At 40.8% G+C, this 21,066-nt stretch overlaps 1 protein-coding gene across 2 annotated transcripts in view; it reads left to right on the forward strand.

Annotated features, from left to right (window-relative positions):
- The window catches only part of ATG4C (autophagy related 4C cysteine peptidase), an 86,042-nt gene that overhangs the window by 56,515 nt on the left and 8,461 nt on the right, over nt 1-21,066 (forward strand). For both annotated transcript variants that reach the window (XM_075557092.1, XM_075557100.1), the window contains exons 8-10: nt 8,012-8,090; nt 8,756-8,832; nt 13,055-13,174. In XM_075557092.1, the coding sequence (XP_075413207.1) occupies nt 8,012-8,090; nt 8,756-8,832; nt 13,055-13,174 (276 nt within the window). The remainder of the gene's footprint in view (nt 1-8,011; nt 8,091-8,755; nt 8,833-13,054; nt 13,175-21,066) is intronic.

A 21,066-nucleotide genomic window follows, 5' to 3' on the forward strand; every position in this document is an offset into this window, starting at 1 on the left:
GGCCACATTAGTCCATACTTTTTTTTTTTTTGGCTAATTTTTTGTTTAGAATTAAAAAAAATCATTTTATTGGGGCTCATACAATTCTTATCACAATCTACACATACATCAATTGTGTAAAGCACACTCATACATTTGTTACCCTCATCATTTTCCAAACTTGTTTTCCACTTGTGTTCCTGGGATCAGCTCCTCATTTTCCTTTCCCCCCTCCCTCTCCCTCCCCCATCCCTCATGAACCCTGGATAATTTATAAATTATCATTTTATCTTATCTTACACTGCCCAGCGTCTGTCTCCCTTCACCCACTTTTCTGTTGCCCACCCCCAGGGAGGAGGTTATATGTAGATCCTTGTGATCGGTTCCCCCTTTCTACCTCCCCTTCCCTCCCAGTCTCACCACTCTCACCCCTGGTCCTGAGGGTTTCATCTGTCCTGGATTCCCTTTGTTTCCAGTTCCCATCTGTTCCGCTGTGCATTCTCTGATCTAACCAGGTTTGCAAGGTAGAATTGGGATCATGATAGTGGGGGGAAGGAAGCATTTAAGAACTAGAGGAAGGTTGGGAGTTTCCTTGTTGCTACCCTGAACCCTGAGTGACTCATCTCCTCCCCACTACCCCTCTGCAAGGGATGTCCAGTTGTCTACAGATGGGCATTGCTTCCCCATCAGGTACTCCCCTCATTCACGATATGATTCACCCCCCAACCCCCTGCCTTTGGTGCTTGAAACCTGGTCCCCTCGGCCCTTCATGATCACACATGTTGGTGTGCTGCTTCCATGTGGGCTTTGTTGCTTCTGGGCTAGATGGCCGCTTGTTTACTTTCAAGCCTTTAAGACCCCAGACGCTATATCTCTTGATAGCCGGGCACCATCAGCCTTCTTCACCACACTTACTTATGCACACATTCATCTTCAGCATTTATGTGGGGGAGGTGATCACCCAATGATGGTTTTTGTTCTTTGGTGTCTGCTACCTGATTCCAGGCTTGTGTGCTTCTTTGGGAGCTTTGTTGCTTCTGAGTTAGATGGCCGCTTGTTTGCCTTCAAGCCTTTAAGACCCCAGATGCTATCTCTTTTGATAGCCTGGCACCATCAGCTTTCTTCACCATGTTTGCTTATGCACGCCTTTGTCTTCAGCGATCATGTCGGGAAGGTGGGTATCATGGAATGACCGTTTAGCTGAGCAAGGTGTTCTCATATTAAAGGAATGTACGTGAGGAGGCCCATTGTCCACCTGCTACCCTACTACTAAACCTATAAATATATGCACATAGGTCTATTTCCCCCATAATCATAAATATGTTTACATATGTACATGCTGTATTTAGGCCTCTATGTATGCCCTTTGATAAGCCCATACGTTACAGGTTCTTTATTTTGAGCTAGGCCTACAAAATTGTTACCTTTAGGTTACATATAGTGATTCACTACTTCTTGTAGTTTCTCTGCAGTTTTATTTATTTTCTCATCACATATTTACTCTTTAAGAATAAAAGTGGGGAAGGAGAACTCTATGGGTCTAATTTTGCTTTGTTTTTCATATTAATAGTTAAAATTTAATTTTACATTAGAATACATAATTCTCTTTTTCTTGTACCAAGGAAATCTGTAGCTTTTTAGATTCATAGTTTCTGATAAAGATTACAGTATTTATAATATTTTCTTAGTTTTAATAAACTATTTCACTTTTCACGAGCCTATTTTCAAGTCCAGGTGTGGCATTCCTTTTTGAATAGAGTCCTATAAGGTGGAAAACTCTTGGGGGGAAAAAAAAAATCTAGATCTATCTTTGATAATTTAGTAATACTTAATTCTGAAAAAGAAAGCACAGATCCCATATTGGTCCCTATACATACAGGTAGAATGTCTATATTTTGTTTTTTTAGGATGTCTATTCTTAAGCTCAGTTATATTGGTTCTGAAAGTATTGAACAGTTGATAATAATACGTAGTATGTCGAAGTCTTATAGACAGTGTACTCCTTTTTCCAAATAATTATAAAGAAATCTACAGGTATATTTTTTACTGATAATCTTGATATTGTATCTATAGACATATGACTCCCAGCTGCTCCTCGGGAGAAAGGTGCAGCAGTGCCTGTAAAGATGTACTACCTTTCCAGGTAGTAAACCATACAGGGCAGGTCTACTCTGTCCTCTGGGGTATCCATGAGCTGGAACCCACTAGAAGGCAGTGGGTTCCTGCCTTAGATAAAAATGGGGTTTTGGTTTCTAGCTTGTAGCTTTTTAGTAGAGTTGAATATTAGAAATTGTGAGCTATCTCATTTCAAGAATTGAGACTTCTGGCATGTTGCTGATGCTAGGAAGTTCTAGAAAGCAAACCTGAACTGAATTTTCTTCTCTACCACAAAGTGCAGATTGAAAATGATACGTTTAGCCAAACCTTTATGGCATGTTTCCTCTTTGTATGGTGGTAGTGCCAGCATCCACTGCCATCGAGTCCCTTCTGACTCTTAGCGACCGCATAGGGTGGAGTCGAGCTGCCCCTCTGGATTTTGAGACTCACTCTGTGCAGGAGCAGACAGCCTCCGCTTCCTACCCCTGGTAGGTCTCAACCTCATGGGCCACCGGGCTCCTTCCTGCTGATGATCTTCCTCTGCCTGCTGTCAAGCAGAGTGGAGCTTCCCCTGGGGCTTTCCAACACTGTAACTCTTTACTGGAGTAGAAAGCCTCCTCTTTCTCCCACAGAGTGGCTAGTGGTTTTGAGCTGCTAACCTTGCAGTTAACAGCCTCTCATGCAACCCAGTATGCCTCTTTGTGGTAATAGATTGTACTTATTAGGTGATAGGACTCTCTAATGCCATCACGTTACTTGTGGAGCTAAACCATAGTGAAACAAACCATGACTAACTGTTAAAGGGATTCTTAACAGCATATAGGAATTACTCAATAAATGTTAACTTTCATATTCGTATAAAACTATGAAATACAAATTTCTCTCATTTGATCCTTATAATAGCTAGTATTTGTATTGTTTTCCTTATAAAATCTGGGAGAGAGTGAGAGATAGCCATTAAGTGACATGTTCCAGTTCAGATAGCAAGGGGGAGGCAGAGACTAGAACTTTTTAAATTCCCTGTTCATCATTTTTCATGTCCCCCCCCCCCAAGATATATAGACTTTAAGAAAAGGTAGTGTTTCCCTGAGCTTTTACTAATTTACACTAAATTCTACTAAAACAGAATGCAGTCACTGTTGAGACTTAAAAAATTTTCACTTATTTTTTTTCCTTAAAAATTTTTTCACTTAACAACAACAAAAATGGCTGAGTGAAACAGGTCATATGCTGTGGTTTGCTTGGCCTGAGGTGGGGTGTGGTTAAAGTAAAAATGAGAGCATATAAGGGGATAGTCACTGAGAAGTGATCAAGTAGGGTACCTGATAAATGATGCTTCTCTTTCTTGCTGTGTGTGTGTGTGTGTGTGTGTATCCAGCAGTTGTGTTTTTTCTTGCCAAACTATGACTGCCTGTAAAATTCACCATGAAATTGTAGTTTTCAAATTTATTAATTGAGATAATTCAACACTGGTTTAGAAATGAGTATTTTGTGAGTAGAGAGACATTTAATGTTGTGATTTATTATCCTTTACCTACCACAGAGGTATGTATATACACACACATATACATTATTTATCCATATATATTTATACACACATTTATAAATGATGTACATAAATAGTATGTGTGTGTATATATATAAATATCTATATATAAGTATAAATTTTTTAAAGGACTTAGAATGAAGAAAATCCAATATATTCTTTTTCTTTAGCAAGGCAAATTAAGACTCCTTTTTGACTGATTACTTCAGTTTTATTCATTGCTTCATGGAAGTAGCCCAATAAACGTTCACTACGAGGTAGCTGTGTGGAAGCTCTTTTAGGAACTGAGAGGTGTTTCAAGTTTCCAAAGATGCGGCTGCTTTTGTGTAATGGCATTCTAGCCTCGAGTCTCATCTAAGTGTATGTGCCTGAATCTGCTCGGGTCTGTTGTCAAAGAAAGACGGAATTAAAGACCAAATTTTTTTTAAAACAATTTATTAGGGGCTCATACAACTCTTATCACAGTTCATACATATACATACATCAGTTGTATAAAGCACATCTGTACAGTCTTTGCCCTAATCATTTTTCTCCTCTTCTCTTTTTTTACATTTTATTAGGGACTCATACAACTCTTATCACAATCCATACATATACATACATCAATTATATAAAGCACATCCATACATTCCCTGCCCCAATCATTCTCAAAGCATTTGTTCTCCACTTAAGCCCTTTGAATCAGGTCCTCTTTTTTTTCCCCTCCCTCCCCTTTCCCCCCTCCCTCATGTGCCCTTGGTAATTTATACATCGTTATTTTGTCATATCTTGCCCTATCCGGAGTCTCCCTTCCCCCCCTTCTCTGCTGTCCCTCTCCCAGGGAAGAGGTCATATGTGGATCCTTGTAATCAGTTCCCCCTTTCCAACCCACTCACCCTCCACTCTCCCAGCATCGCCCCTCACACCCTTGGTCCTGAAGGTATCATCCACCCTGGATTCCCTGTACCTCCAGCCCTCATATGTACCAGTGTACAGCCTCTGCCCTATCCAGCCCTGCAAGGTAGAATTCGGATCATGGTAGTTGGGGGGAGGAAGCATCCAGGATCTGGGGGAAAGCTGTGTTCTTCATCGGTACTACCTCGCACCCTAATTAACCCATCTCCTTTCCTAAACCCCTCCTCTCCTAAACCCCATCTCCTATGAGGGAATCTCCATTGCCCAACACTTGGGCTTTGGGTCTCCACTCTGCACTTCCCCCTTCATTTAATATATATATATACACACACACTTACATACATATACACATACATACACACACACACATATATACATACACCCACATATATCTTTTTTTTTTTGCATGATGCCTTATACCTGGTCCCTTGGCACCTCGTGATCGCACTGGCCGGTGTGTTTCTTCCATGTGGGCTTTGTTGCTTCTGAGCTAGATGGCCGCTTGTTCACCTTCAAGCCTTTAAGACCCCAGACACTATCTCTTTTGATAGCTGGGCACCATCAGCTTTCTTCACCACATTTGCTTATGCACCCATTTGTAAAGATCAAATTTTTATTCTATTATTTGAAATGATTCTTTTTTTCTGAGGAGAGCCGGTGATAAATTTTACTCACTTTCAATCTCTTTCTCTCTTCTTCCCTTGCTCGCTTTCAATGTCTCTCTGTCTACACACACACACACACACACACACACACACACACTCACACACACACACTCACACTCACACTTATAAGGTTAGGACTTGATTAGGATTAGGAAATTTCAGCTGATCAGGTATTCACTATTTTTTATACTTCATCTGAATTTAGTTTTTAGTTAGTGTGAAGATTTTACCTAATGTGTCCTCTCTCTTTCATTTCCACCTCCAGATTTTCCCGTTCAGTTTCCTTTCAAAATTCTCTCAATATTTTCACAAGTTCAAAAAATATGCAAAGTAGTTCTTCAGAGAGTTTTTTTATAACAGCAAGAACCTGGAAATACTTAAATATTCATAATAATGTATTAAGCCTATTATAATAAAATAGCATGGCTTCTAACCATGGAGTGTCATGGATATGTATTAATATGAATAGACGTTTATGACACCATGGGTAATGGAAGATTGCCATTGCATACGTAGTCTGATGCTGAGCATAGAGCATCGCAGCCGCACCGCCTATGTGTAAGTGAGGATAGAGAACTGTTAGAGGATGTTTCTCAAAGTCTTCGTCATGGTGATCTCTAGGTTGTGGGTTTGAGGAAATTGTTACTGAGACTAATGTTTTCTGTGTGTGTTATCATGACCATTTCGTATTCAAAACAAAATAACATGACAGCAACAGCTTTAAAAAAAAACCCAAACTGGTGGTCTGATTACTTGTTACAGATGAAAAAGCAGATTTTAAAAACATTTTAAAGTTTTACATTTTCTATTAGTTTTTAAAATATCCTTTACTTAAAAGAAGGCCAGTTTCGCTATTATTTAATATTTTTAAGACTGTTCTATGTATTTTTCATTGTTACTATTTCCTAAAATAATGTATTTTAAAATGTAGGCACTATTGGTAAGACATTAAATTCAGAGGGTATGTTTTTTTGTTTTATTTTATTTTTAAAATCATTTTATTAGGGGCTCATACAACTCTTATCACAATCCATACATACATCAATTATGTAAAGCACATTTTTACATTCATTGCCCTCATCATTCTCAAAACATTTGCTCTCCACCTAAGCCCCTGGCATCAGCTCCTTACTTTTCCCCCTCCCTCCCTGCTTTCCCCACCCTCGTGAACACTTGATCATTTATAAATTATTATTTTGTCATCTCTTGCCCTGGCTGACGTCTCCCTTCACCCACTTTTCTGTTATCCGTCCCCCAAGGAGGAGGTCACATCCTTGTAATCGGTTCCCTCTTTCCACCTCACCCTCCCTCCACCTTCCCAGTATCACCACTCACACCACTGGTCCTGAAGGCATCATCCATCCTGGATTCCCTGTTTCCAGTTCCTATCTGTACCAGTGTACATGTCTGGTCTAGCCAGATTTGTAAGATAGATTTGGAATCATGATAGTGGGGGAGAAGGAAGCATTTAGGAACTGGAGGAAAGTTGTATGTTTCATCACACCTGACTGGCTTGTCTCCTCCCTGAGACCCTTCTGTAAGAGGATGTCCAGTGGCCTGCAAATGGGCCTTGGGTCTCCACTCCGCACCCCACCCCCATTCACTATGATATGATTTCTGTTCTGTTGATGCCTTATATCTGATCCCTTTGATACCTTGTAATCGATCAGGCTGGTGTGCTTCTTCCATGTGGGCTTTGTTGCTTCTGACCTAGATGGCCACTTGTTTATCCTTCAAGCCTTTTAAGATCTCAGATGCTATATCTTTTGATAGCCGGGCACCATCAGCTTTCTTCACCACATTTGCTTATTCACCCGCTTTGACTTCAGTGATTGTATTGGAAGGTGAGCATCATAGAATGCTAATTTAATAGAAGAAAGTATTCTTACATTGAGGGAGTACTTGAGTGGAGGCCCAATGTCCTTCTGCTACCTTGATACTACACCTATAAATATATGCACATAGATCTATTTCCCAATCTTCATATATAGATATTTTTGCATATGTAAATGCCTTTATTTAGACCTCTATAAATGCCCTTTGCCTCCTAGCTCTTTCCTCCATTTCCTTTGACTTTCTAGAGGGGATGTTTTAAATGACTCTATTGGTCGTGCTTTTTTAAAAGGTAGAGAATTATTTGGTCCCGCTCAATTACAGTTCTGCTTAGACCAGATGCCAGGGTATATATTAAATAGCTTATTGAGGTAACCCTGATATTTTATGATTAATAGATTCAATTTTCTTTCACTCTAATAATAGTAATAATAATTTTACTTGGATTAAATTATTTTCATTTCTCTTTTTATTTCTAGGGAAGTAGCATACATTTTTGTCAACTGAGTGCCATGATGATTAGAACACTGGTTTTCAGGGTATTAAGGATCAGAGCCAATGAAAATAGTAATAAGGTTCAAGAGCTATTTCTAGCTTTCCAAAGCCTGATGAAAATATTACAGTTATCACAATAAGGCTAGACCAGCTAACTAAAAGGCCAAGTATTTTAGCTTTTGACAGGAATTTTATTGCCATAACTGGTAATACTTTTGTTTTGTTTTTTTGTAGCTGACATAGCAGTTACCTAATGTTTTCGAGTTAACATGCTAATCCAGCTATTTGATTTAGTAGCTGGCTCTTTTGAGTGACGTAAACATCAAGAAATGGGAAGACAAATGACATGGCAGACGATTTCAAAGCATGGAAGCAAATGTGTAGCTACAGTAGCAGCTACGAGCGAAAAGTTGATGAACTGTTAATTGTTAACCATTTGGTTGGTTATTTGGAATAATTACTGTTTGTCTACTCTCTTCTAAATTCTGATTTCTTTTGGCAGGGAATTTTAAGCCTTGAATATTGTGTGGGTATTATTGGTGGCAAACCTAAGCAGTCATATTACTTTGCTGGATTTCAAGGTTAGTGAATTGATAAAATAATTCTTCATTGTTTCATTGAAAAGCCAGAAAGTTAATATAGGATCATCTGGAAGCAGGATGATTAACAGTGCAAAATGAGTAACTTATATGTTTATCGGGCCGACCACAGGCTCTCATTTGTCATTTGGTCCGCAACATAATTAGATTCTGTAAAATGTATGTTTAATTTCTGTTATTGCAAAAACAAGGCATAATTTATTGGTGTCACTAAACTTCAGAAGACATTGCTGTCACATTGTAGCAGTTGCTATTTACATATTTACTTTTTTTTAAACCAGTTTTCATGGTGCTAGTTGATGATAAAATGACAAGCAATATGTTCTTCCTGTCAGGATAAAGTAATGCAACACATTTTTCATATGCAAACTGTAGAGTATAATTGTGTGTTTGTGAAAGTAATTTTAGCACCCAAAATTAAATGACAGTCTCATCACTTTATAAAAAATTCTGCTTATACAAGCATATTTGATTATGCAAAAGTTAATCTGTCCTGTGCAAACCTATGTTTCCATCAGTGAGTATCAGTCTGGCAAGCTGTTACTCCCAGCTTTTTTTTTTCAGCTGTTCTACATAGAAATTGGATTGTAAGCAGTGTAATAATAAGGTGCTTTTTGAGTGACTTGTCTTCTGTTTCGTCCTTGCAGATGACAGTTTGATTTACATGGATCCCCATTACTGCCAGTCTTTTGTAGATGTCAGCATAAAGGACTTCCCTTTGGAGGTACGGCGGGAAAGAGCGGCACTGTTTTCTGACCACAGCAAGCAAACTCTGTCATTATTTAGCGATGCACGGAGTGGCCATGCTTTCATAGTATTATAATTAGAAGTGAATAGTCAATATTTTGCTGACTTATAAAACCATGATCAACACAGCAGCCAAAGGTTAAGCACTTTGTTGCTGAATTTTAATTTATGATACACTTCCTACTTCATTTATCTTTGTCTCTACCTTGTTAGATACCCTTGCCCCCAAATAAACGATCAACTATCCAAGTGATTTTATAGAAAAGATAGTGGAAGAGTTCTGGAGAATATAACAGGTTAGACTTTTTATTTTTTTAAAAAGGAAACAAAGAGAACGTGATAGAGTTATGTTAAAATGGCAGAGTGACTTCAGGGAGACGACTAGATTATTTTGCTTTATGTTAATATTAAGAATCTTTAAAACATTTTTTAAAATTTTAAGTATCTTTTAAGGATCTAGTTGGGCTTCTAATTGTTTTAGCTTGGTTTCTTAACCTATTCTTTTCCTTTATGTAGGTAGGTCATTTTGAGATTTTTATGTAGGAAATGTAGAGTATGTACGTTAGACATGTAACTATCACAAAGCCTGCGATCTTGTGTTTTCAGTGGATATTTTCCTGTCTGTGTTAAATTAATGTTTAATAATGTGAGCTCCAGGGATCCCTAATTCTCTAGATTTTGTAAATTGAAACTCTGGCTTATACTTGGTTTTGCTAATAGGCATGGTTCCAACGCCCACGCTGTGGAGTTGGCGCTGAGTCATGTGTGGCAGTTAAACCGTGCTCCATGGCTAATTGTCGACCTGGATTGCCAGGCCTGTCTGCTTCAGTGCCTCTGGGTGGATTTAAGCCTCTAACCGTTGGGTTAACAGTTGAATGCGCATTGCCTAAGGATTCATAATAGCCTTCTTGCTAATATTACTGCCTAATAATAGTTAGGGAGTATAGAGTATGAAAAGAGGCAAACTATACTTTCATTAAAAATAGTTTAGAAAGATACATTATAGAACATGATAGGATTCTTTGTACACTACTATCTCAACTAAAATATCAGCAACTTGTGACCAAATTAATAAACATTTGCTAGTTGACTGATTTGGGGGAGACACTACAGAATCGCTCCATGTGGACCACCCTGTAGTCCTGCTGCTGCTGTACGTGGTGCTGCTCTCGTGGCACTGGGTCCTCTCTGTAAGTTACACTTCTCCTGCTTCTGTGCCAGACTTACTCCTACAAGCCATCGCTAGCGACACAAATGAAACACTGGCCTTACTAGTTGAACATTACCCGAAATGTTGTTGTTAGGAGCCATCCAATTGATCCCAGCTCACAATGACCTTTGTTCAGCAGCGTGGCTCGCAGCACGCTCCTACGCCATCCTCCCAGCTTCACAAATATGTGTGGGTCCATTTCTGAAAACAAACACATCGAAAGATGACTGGCATGAATTGTTTTGACTAGTAAACAGAGACTGTCATTATGATACATTGTGAGATTCTGCGAAGATGCTGGAGAAAGAATATCTTGCTTATATCTACACAATCAAGCCTAGTAAGGTTGAGAGCCTGTGTAACATTCTAGGGGTAAGTTAAGAAAAGTTTGAAGTAGGGTAGTGATAGTGAGCATGGAAAGAAAGAATCGATTTCAAGAGACACTGTGAAAATGAGACTGGATGAGACTGGGTGACTTCTTTAATGCACAGAACCATTATACATGGAACGCTAAGATACTGAGCTTAGATATTAGATATATGAGATGCTGGTAGAATATCTCATCCTATCTAGATAGTCCCTGTGAAATTATAATTTTTTTCTTAATGTAGTTATTTATCATAGATTATCTAGTTCATTGCTATCATTTCCTTTCCTGTGAAGTGTGATATAAAAAGATCACAGCTTTTGTCTTTCTACAGAAACAAAATTTCACTTTGCCTTTTATCTTGTTATGACTTTATAGTGTTCAAGTGGAGGTATTTTAACTGCCTCGTGTTTACTAACGTTCCTGGCCTTGTGCTTTATTGGTTGTGTATTTTATGAATATGCTACTGATATTGCGCAGTTGACTGATATGGCAAATTGTGTGCACATTTTAAAACCACCTGTAGATCTCAATTTTCTTAAAACATTTTTATCCGCAACTCTTTCAATTAATACTTCTTAGTTAATAGCTGGTAAAATAGAAATCTTAGATTTCTTATCCAAGTCATGCAAATACCTAATTGCTCACAGTGTTAAGATTTTAAGTAAGTGTTCTGAGTTCACTAGGATTGTGCAACTTTCAGAAAGCAGTGTGATATCAGAATATTTGAGATCAAAGAAGAGAATTCAGCAGGATATGCCTTTTGTTTTTGTTCCTACACTTCTGTAAATTGAACTTAAAAGATTTTGTTTATTTGAAACAAAAATCAGATCAACTTGTTTCTTTCTCTGTTTTTAGCGTGATTGGCCTCTTTCTATGTTGAAGGTTCCATACTAAGCACCCCGAATAGAGCCCTCTATTGAACCCTCCCTTTCTGTGGTTCAGAATGCTTGGATTATACATTTTTGTATTGATTTTGAATTCTTGAGGCATTTTCTTGTAAAGTATGTTAGTATATACTATTGAATTACTATGCCGACTTTTAAGAACATTTTCTTAATCTTTAACCTATCTTCACTGAGTTGTTTTTTTTCCCCAAACACATTCTGACACGAACATAGGTAATGATCTTTCGACGCTGAGCTAGCGGTGGGAATATGCCAAGGCAGTCCATGGTTAGGACGGAGGAGCAGAGTATGTGGTTAGTGCAAGGGAAAATCATAATGCGCAAATTCACGTGTCGTCATACAAATGTTGTTTCAATTTTATTGAGAATAGGAACAGCAAGACATATACTGATTCAACAGCATGTATATTTTGGGGACACTGATTACGTTTATTTGTCAAGGTGTGTACCCATTCTCCACTTCCTGTTCTGAGTTTTTCTTCCCTCGTTAACATTAACTCACTGCCCCCCCCCCAACTTTCTTATCTACATAATCTCCCTAGTTGCTTTTGTCGATTTCATCCCATGTAGACAAAACATAAAATAGCATACTGCTCAAACCGACACTCTCTACTAGTTAAGCAAAGCTACTGTTTGGTTTTAAGAACAATCCTGGGGCTATTTTTTAATTTAAGATTTAAAGATTATCTCAGGGCAATAGTTTTGGGGTTCATCAGCTCTTCATGATTCCAGTAAGTCTGGATTTCACATACTGTAATTTTAGTGTAGAACTCAGGCGTGTTGGACAGCGTTTGGGTGGGGAGGGGAGGGGGAAGCCAGCTTTAAGCAGTGCAGTGAGGTTAAATGGTCTGCACCCACCAGCCACTCCGCAGACAGGCCACTTCTGCATTCACACAGTTGTGGCTACTTTATTCCTTTTGTCCAGATGCACATGGAGTCGCTGTGCATGGGAATCGACTCAATTACAGTGAATTTTTATTTTATGAAGATGCCAAACTGCTGATAGCCAAATCCCATTAGCAAGGTTAGATCTCCTGGGGCACCCCCCCCCCCAGCCAGTTGATAATTGGGGCACCATGGCCACCCCAGACAAAGGATGAGCTAAAGGGAAAAGGAACGTTGGGGAGAAGGTCTACCAAGGCCAGGACAGAATGGTTTTCTCCTGTTCCATTCAGTGTGTTCTGTATGGGGAAAAACAAGAACTTGGCAAAATAAAAGAGTGGGCTGGGAGTGTGTGCAGTTCTATACTTCTGTCAATCCTGAAAACCCCTAATGGGCGTCTTCTCATTTCCCAGTGGAATATCTAGGAGAATCTGTATGCCTGCTGACAAGGTGATAGCCTTACTGAGCTTCAGCCAGACCTCACCGCACTCTCAGCAGCGGCTGACTTGGTTGTAAGCGCTGTACACTTGCTCATGCCGTGTGCACTAGCATGCCTTTCCTTCCATTCGGCCAGCGTTAGAACTCCGCACCCCTTTGACCCGCTTCTTTTCTTTTTCAGAACGACATGAATGCAACAAAGGTGGGGAATTAGTCACTCAGTACATTGAATATATACAATGTCGGTATGCTCAGAGTGGGAGGGACAAAAACATGACTTGAAAAGCATGCTTATGATCTCAGGAAAGCTAGCTAGCCAACTTTAAAGTAAATCATTCTTGTTTATACTTATGACCACCGAGAGAAAAATTAATCTAAAAAAATTTAAATTGCAGACATTCCACTGCCCTTCTCCCAAAAAGATGTCATTTCGAAAAATGGATCCTAGCTGTACAATAGGATTTTACTGTCGAAATGTTCAAGACTTCAGACGCGCTTCCGAGGAAATCACCAAGGTGCTTTTATTTAAAATATTATAATACTGTGTTTTTATAAATAACCAAGTTGTTTTGGTTAGGAATAGCTTCTCAAAAGATAACTATCTAAATCATGGTACTTTTGTGAGACTGCTTCTTGAATTTAGTGTTAGTTGGGACTATTGTGAACTAGAGAATAGAAAGATGTGGGGAATCCTAGAGCTTGCTGTAATTGGGATCCACCAGGGACCGGTTGGAGGAACCCCAGCGGGACAGTGGTTGCATATTTTACAATTAACCAGTGGTTTGAGCCCATTGGCTATTTCTCCGAGGAAATGACCTGGCGGGTTTTCCTACAGATTGAACACTGGGGAACCCTATGCCATTCGACTCTGTCATAAGGGGCCTCTTCTGAGTTGGAGTTGAAATGACCTGCTGAAACAAACCGACTGGTCCACTAGGTGGCACTGTTGAAGTAAAAATCCCTTTGCAAACTGTAGCCATGTGTTAGCAATTAGGTGAAATTCTATTTGAGAGGATTTTAAAAGGGCAATCCCTGAGGGGTAGAAAAAAAATTAATGAAGTATTTGATCAAACAAAATTGCGTATTATTTCTCGTTAGTCCAAAGGCTGCTGCTTTGATTTCGTTTAAAGAGAAATGGTATTTTTAGATTTCTCAGAACTGCTTTATCAAATGAGCAATGTTGTTAGCTTTACACAAACTTGCCTAATCTGCTCTTCTCTACGTAAAGGATCTTTGGACTAGGTTTGTCTCACTTCTTCTTCACACCTGTGCTTTTCTGTGGGCCTGGAGTCCTGCTAAGGCGTTTGTGAGCTTGCTACCTATCCGTGCTTAGTGTGCTAGAAAGACAAACGACCTATGTAGGAAGCAACGTATCTTTATTAGTAGCAACAGCTACCGATTCTTATTTTAGGAAAGTTAAACCAATAGTAGAATCATTTTGAGACATTTTTAATGAGCCCAGATATTGATCGTAACTTACTAGTGCTTTTCTCTCAACTAATTTTCCTCAGCAAATGGACATAATAAGCTGGAATTTTATCTTCCTACTGTATAAATAGAGTGAAAAAGTTAATAAAAAGTTGCACGTAAGCTAGATGTCATTCACCTGACTTGCCATGTAAAAGAGGGAGTTTAACGGGGACGTGGCAGAAAAATGAATGAGGAGAGGAGAAAATGAGATCTGGGAGGGCCTTTCCTTCGCCTTCAGCCTTCATTTCTCACCGGCGGCGCCTCTGCCTTCTCTCGGCAACCGGGAGGAAGAGAACAAAACGCACTCCCCCGTCTCCTTCCAGTGCTCGAAACCAATGTGCGTAGTTGGATATTCAGTCTGACAATTCTCGGTCTTCATAGAAGCACCGTGTTTGCGCTCCAAGATCCTAATTCAGATGCGGAGAGTCATACTAACGGGGGGGGGGGGGGGGGGTGTGTGTGTGTGGTTGAACGCTTCCCTGTTTTCCTGAAGGCATTTTCCAGCTAGGTTCAAGCTAGGGTTCCACACATGACTCCGGGAACAGAAGCAAGCCAAATGTTTTCACCAGATTAGAAGACAAAAGCATGATGCTTTTCGATTAAAAATGTTTATTCTGGTGTTCACACTGGGGAAATACTTAGAAATTATTGCCCTGGATGTATCTACATGACACCCAACATTTGGGCAAAGAGAAACCAAATCGAAGTATCATGTGGGCATACCGAGAATTTTCCAGCTCAATTACCTTTGCTTTAATAAGAGTGCTGCTTGCAAGCTAATAGCTTGTTGTAACAATCTCAGAGACCCACTCGGTCATTTAAGAACTGGATCACATACTTTTGTGTGAAAGTTTGTTGTTGGGCGGTTTTCCTTTGCTTCTTAAAAACTGCATTTGGCATTTAGGTGAGTATTGTTTCCCTCTTTGTTTTAATCAACACTGTATTCTCATCAACAGTGTTGCATTTAATCAACACTGTATTCTCGTTTTGGAGATGAGGCCAGGTAGCCTAGGATGCTATCTTTGTTTTGTAATGTGATGTAAAGGAATGGTCTGAGTCCTTATGCTATTTAAGTTTTAAAATGTTAATAAAAAGTATTAAATTAATTCAGTGTTTAGTGAAGTTTAGCCCAGAAAATATATGACTAAATATACGCTAAACCTAAAACAACTGAGATAAAACCCCTACTTTTGTACAAGATAGAAGGCTTATGCCCTGAGGTAGTATTTCTGGACAGGGCTGGAGAATAAAGACAGATAGACATGTATTACATTGAATATGATAAGCATCAAACAGAAGTAGGACTAAATTGATAGGGGAAGGAAGGGTTTTGAAATGAGAGAGATGTCACATCCTAGTCACAGTGCTTTATTGTCATGGTGATATTTAAGATGGGCCTTAAAGTGGAAGCTTAATTTCGATTGGCTGAGTGAGAAGGAAGAGCGCTTTAAGCAGAGGGAGTAACCAGCAAAGGGGAGGAAACCACACAACTTACCTATAAAAACAGACAAATCAACTGAGCCCACGGCCACCAGTCAGTTCCAGCTCAAAGGGACCCCATGCAGGGTTTCTGAGACTGTAACTCTTTATAGGAAATGAAAGCCTCATTTTTCTCCCAGGGAGCAGCTGGTGGACTTGAACCACTAACCTAGCAGTCAGCCGCCTAAGGCTTACCCCATAATACCACCAGGGCTTTGCAGAGCTCATCTAGAGAAAGGCAAATATCCAATGTTGTGGGCACCAGGGATACAGGAGTCAGAAGTGACTGGACGGCAGTGAGTTTGGTTTTGTTTTCAGGGTACCTAGATTTCCTGGGTGGTACAGAACACTTGATGTGTTTGATTGCTAACTGAAAACGTTGAAGGTGTGCGTCCACACGTAGGTGCCTCAGAGGACAGGCCTTGGAGATCTGCATCAGAGAAGTAAGGCGTTGGGACCCTGGGGAATGCATTTTACTCCCGACACATGCGACTTTTCCTTAACTCAGAGCTGGCTTGGCAAAACTGGTGGTGTGTGTATGTGTTCTTTTTAAGGATGCTTCAAGGACAGAAAGCATATCTTTGAACTGTCTGAATCAGAGTCTCAAGGCCCAGCAACCTCTGTCTTTTATAAACCAAAAGCCCCCTTCACTCTGACTCCTGGTGATCCTGTAGGTCAGGGTCGAACTGCCTCCATGGGTCTCTTCAGCAGGACAGAAAGCCTCCCCATTCTGCCCGGGAGTGTTTTGTAAGTTTGAATTGCGGTTCACTGTACAAGGTGTACCCATTGTGCCACCAGACCTCCTAGTTATCTTTCAGGAGCCTCCCAAATTGGAGTCACTGATGTACGTACAATCCCAGATATGGGTTTGATGGTGATGGATAGTATTTTATTTTAAAACTTACATATGTATCATATTTATATTAGCAAAATATAACAGCTATATTAAACTTGTAACTTCCTAATTATTGTGGATCCATGCAAGGCTATTTCAGTTATAAATGATGAAACCCCCAAACCAAACTAACCTGTTGTTCCTGTTAGAGATGGCATGCGGCTGTAACGGAAATAGTGAAGGCAGTTTGTAAGTAGCTCAGGCTTGGGAAGCTTTCCGACAGAGAACAGGGGAGACTGTGGTTAGCAAAGTAGGCTGGAACACCACTGACGGTCCCCTATGCTAGGCTGGAAGCAGTTTGAACTTCAGCACCAGGATGATTTTTGTATACTTAAAAACTTTTTTCCAGCCATATAAAAATATAGGGATTAATGGATACCCTGTGCTACCTACCATTGTACATACGGGGCAAAAAATGCATACCTAGTGGAGTGTGTTTACCTTTCTCCAACCCTTTCCTTTCTCTCCCTCTCAGAGGTAACCGCTCTCTGGAATCCGTGTGACACACCTGCAGTCGTAGTTACCTCGTGCCGTCATACAGAAAACACACGTGGGCGGCTTTAATAAACACATCTGTCTGTCGCAGTTTCGGAGGCAGGAGGCCCCTCTTCCGGGTGCCTGCTCGAGGGGCAGGTGCGCGGTGTCTGCCAGCTCTGAGGGCAGCTTCTGGTTCTTGCTGGTCTCCCTGTGGCATGGCATGGCATGGCATCCATTTCCCCGTCGCTGCCTGCTGCTTCTCCTCCGAGCTTCGTCTGCTCTTTCTATATCTCAGAGGAGTTCCACTCAAGACGTTCCCTGTGCTCATCCCGTCTCATTAACAAAGGAAGCCGCCTCCAGATATAGGGGACAGGATTGGCAGCACATATTTGGACAGGAGAGGGGCGCACTTTAACCCGTAACCTACTGTGTAATTCAGCAGTGGAATTCCGCGCTTCCGTGCGGGAGTCCTTGGTTCCCGCCTGATGCGTGCGTTCTCTGCGCGCACAGCCACCGCCCCGTCCGCGGAGCCTTGCACGCGGCTGCAGTGCCGCGCAGCTCTCAGTGAAGATTCCAGAGTAAGACAAGCTAGGAAGGGAGACCTCATGAGAAATCAATGATTGAAGCCCCAGGACCCCGTTGGGCAGGGGTCACCATGATTGGAGCTGTCTCAGTAGCAGCTAACAATGATGACCATAAACAACATATATTGTTTTCTGTGATCTCTTTATATAGAAACATAGATCCTTTTATGACTTTTTAATTTACCATTGAGTTAGAAATTTTATCCTTAGCAATCTCTGTGGGTCTAATTTATTCGTTTAGACTGCTGACTTGTAGTCCATTGTATGATATGCTACCACTTGATTATACTTTTTCAAAAGGTTGATGGCCAGCGAGTCTGCTTCAGTTTTAAATTTCAACTTATGGATAAGAATCTTCCTTTACTTACAACCTGAGCGTGTGGCACACAGTAGTAGAATTATTGGGGTGCAGGACTTTCGGGTTTGCTACGTTCTTTTCCCTCCCTGCCATCAAGTCAGTTCCCCCTCATCTCGACCCGAGAGAACAGAGCAGAACTGCTCCTTAGAGTTTCTCAAACGGAATCTTTTCAGGAGCGAACAAGTTCATCCTTCTCCCCGTTAGGGTGGCTAGACATTGTCAGATGCTCTCTGAAGCGATCATACCAAGCAGTGTGTGGACATTTATAATGATTCTAATTTTTATCAACACTTGATATTTTCAGGCTGCAAAATTTTTAACGTGCCTCATGGATATGGTTGTTATATGTATCACATATAGTGTATATATATCGCATACCTCTATCATGTAGTATCCTTGATGCTAAGGAGCTCTGGTTGCATCGTGGTTACACATTCGGCAGCAAACCACAAGGTCAGCAGTTCAAACCAACAGCTACCAGAGAGAGAAAGAGTAACTCCTCTAAAGAGTTACTGTCTCAGAACTCAGAGGCAGTGTCTACCCTGTCCTATAGGGTTGCTAGGAGGCAGCATTGACTCGTTGGCAGTGAGTGAATGATCTCTGATGCTAGTGAGTTTGAGTGTCTTATCAAGGTTTATAGGAGGCCTTATGGTGTAATGGTTACATATTGGCGTGGGTTATGATCCGAAAAGTCAGCAGTTGGAAACCACCAGCTGCTCCATGGGAGAAAGATGAGGCTTTCTACTTCTCTAAAGAGCGATGGTCTTGGAAACCCACAGCACAGTTGTGACCTGTCCTATAGGGTCACCATGAGTCAGAATCGATTTGATGACAGGGAGTTCGGTTGTTTTTGATTATCAAGGAATAAATCTTGATAATCCAAAATAAAGGCCTATGTGGTTTCTCTTGTGAATTGCTTATTTATGTTTTTAAGAGTTTTATTGGCTTATAATTCACACATCATACAGTACATTAGTTCGAGCATATTAAGAAGAGTCGTATAATCATCACCACACTCAATTTTAGAACATTTTCTTCTGTCTTGTACTCCTTGTTATTAGTTGCCCATTCTTACTCCTTTTTTAACAAAGTTGTTTTATTTCAAGCCATTCTTTAGAATTCCTGAATATGCCACCCTTTGTTGGCTGTATGTTTCAAAAACAAGAACCATATCAAGTAGCATATCAGCAAAAACCAGTGGTACGGAAGGCATTAGCCAAAATCAAAGCTCCAGGAATTGATTGACGGAATAGAAATGTTTCATCAAGCTGAGGAGGCACTCACTCATCTGTGCCAAGAAATTTGGAAGCCGACTACCTGGCCCCGGACTGGAAGAGACTCATATTTCTACCCATTCCAAAGAAAGAGCGCTCACCAGAATGCTCTCACCGTGAAGAACAATATCATTGATATCACATGCAAGCAACATGTTGCTGAAGATCATCCAGCAATGGGTACAACAGTACATTGGTAGGGAGCCACGAGAATTTCAGGTCAGATTCAGAAGAGGGTAAAGAACCAGGGATAGTGCTGCTGATGGCAGGTGGCTCTTGGCTGAAACCAGGAAGACGTTTACTTGGGTTTCATCGACTATGAAAAAGGCATTCGGCTATGTGAATCATAAAAACTATGGATAATCTTGAGAAGAATGGAAATCCCAGCACACTAAATTGTGCTCAAGGGAACCTGTGCATAGCTCAAGATGTACTTATATGAACAGACTAAGGGAACACTGCATAGTTTAACTCAGGAAAGGGTGAGCATCAGTGTTGTATCCTCACATCATATTTATTTAATCTTTATGCTGAGCGAATCATCAGAGAAACTGACTTACATGAAGAGGAATGTGGCATCAGGATTGGAGGAAGGCTTATTAACAACCTTATGGATCTTTACTCTCTCTTAATCTTGAACATTTCCTCATCTTTCCTTGATTTTCACTCGACTGTGATAAATTTGTGGATTATATGACCTTGAGTTTGGTTTTTGTTTTGTTTTTTTTTAAACTTGTGGGATACCTGCTCCCGATCATTAGGCCCGCGCCCTCGTCAGGTACGTCACAGAAGATGCTGTGCACCTCTCACTGCATCCTAGACGTGGACATGTGGTGGTTGGGCCCTTGTCTGATCACTGATGAAGGAGATATACCCCTCTGTGCCGCCACAGCGGCTTCTCCTACCCTGGGAAGTGTCTGCCTCCCCAGAGCATATGCTGGACTTAGATGTGAGCTGTCTGGGAAAGAAAGGGAAGAAGAGCTTGCCTTAATTATTGAAAGAAGCTTTCACCGGGTCTAGAATTCTATGTTCACAGTTATTTTCTTTAAGGAACTGAAAGGGTTTTTCTTTTTTTGTCATCTTGCTCTGATCTTTCTTGATTTCTTTTTTCTTAAGATTTTTGTCAGCGCAGATTGTGCTCCCTAGGGTTTTCTGTGACTGAGTTTTTGGAAGCAGACTGCCAGGCCTTTGACCTGAGGCACTTCTGGTTAAATTCTAACCTCCAATCTTTTGGTTAGTAGCACCGCATGTTTGCACCACACGGGGACTCCACAATTATAATGGCAAATTAAATAAGCCAATGAAAAGACTGTGGTTATTGTATAAATTGCACCTCTGTTTTTCCATGTGCTTGATCCGGGGGTCAGTCCCGAGTCCTCTGTCCCACAACCATGTGTCTGGTCCAACAGCATATGCCTTTGCTTCGCCTTCAAAGTATGCAGTGTGCAGGTAGGTCAGAAGGAGCCTCATCTAAATATAGCTGTCACTCCTACCAAGTAATTGGGTGGAGCCATGCTAATAAGTTGTAGAGGATTCGTTGGGGATTGGTCAGTTTTGCTATTCCTCTGCATATCAGAATGAGCTATCTCCAAAGCAGGGAGACAATTCCCGGGATCATCGAGGAAGATGAAGCCCCAGCAAAGCATGTTCAAAATCCCCCATTGCCTGAAATGATGGAGGCAGCAGAGACCATGCCCCGCCAAGGCCAGAAACACTAGAGCAGAGGAGCCACAGTGCTTAGGCCAGACCAGGAGACGGTGAGACAGAATAGTGGATGGATTTCCTGACCCTGAGAATAAGGCAGAGGTCCAGGGGCCATGCAGCTGAGAGGCGGAGGACCAGACAGAGAGACTTGGCTGCTGGCTGAGGA

Source organism: Tenrec ecaudatus, chromosome 1, assembly GCF_050624435.1.
Source record: "Tenrec ecaudatus isolate mTenEca1 chromosome 1, mTenEca1.hap1, whole genome shotgun sequence".
NCBI lineage: Eukaryota > Metazoa > Chordata > Mammalia > Afrosoricida > Tenrecidae > Tenrec > Tenrec ecaudatus.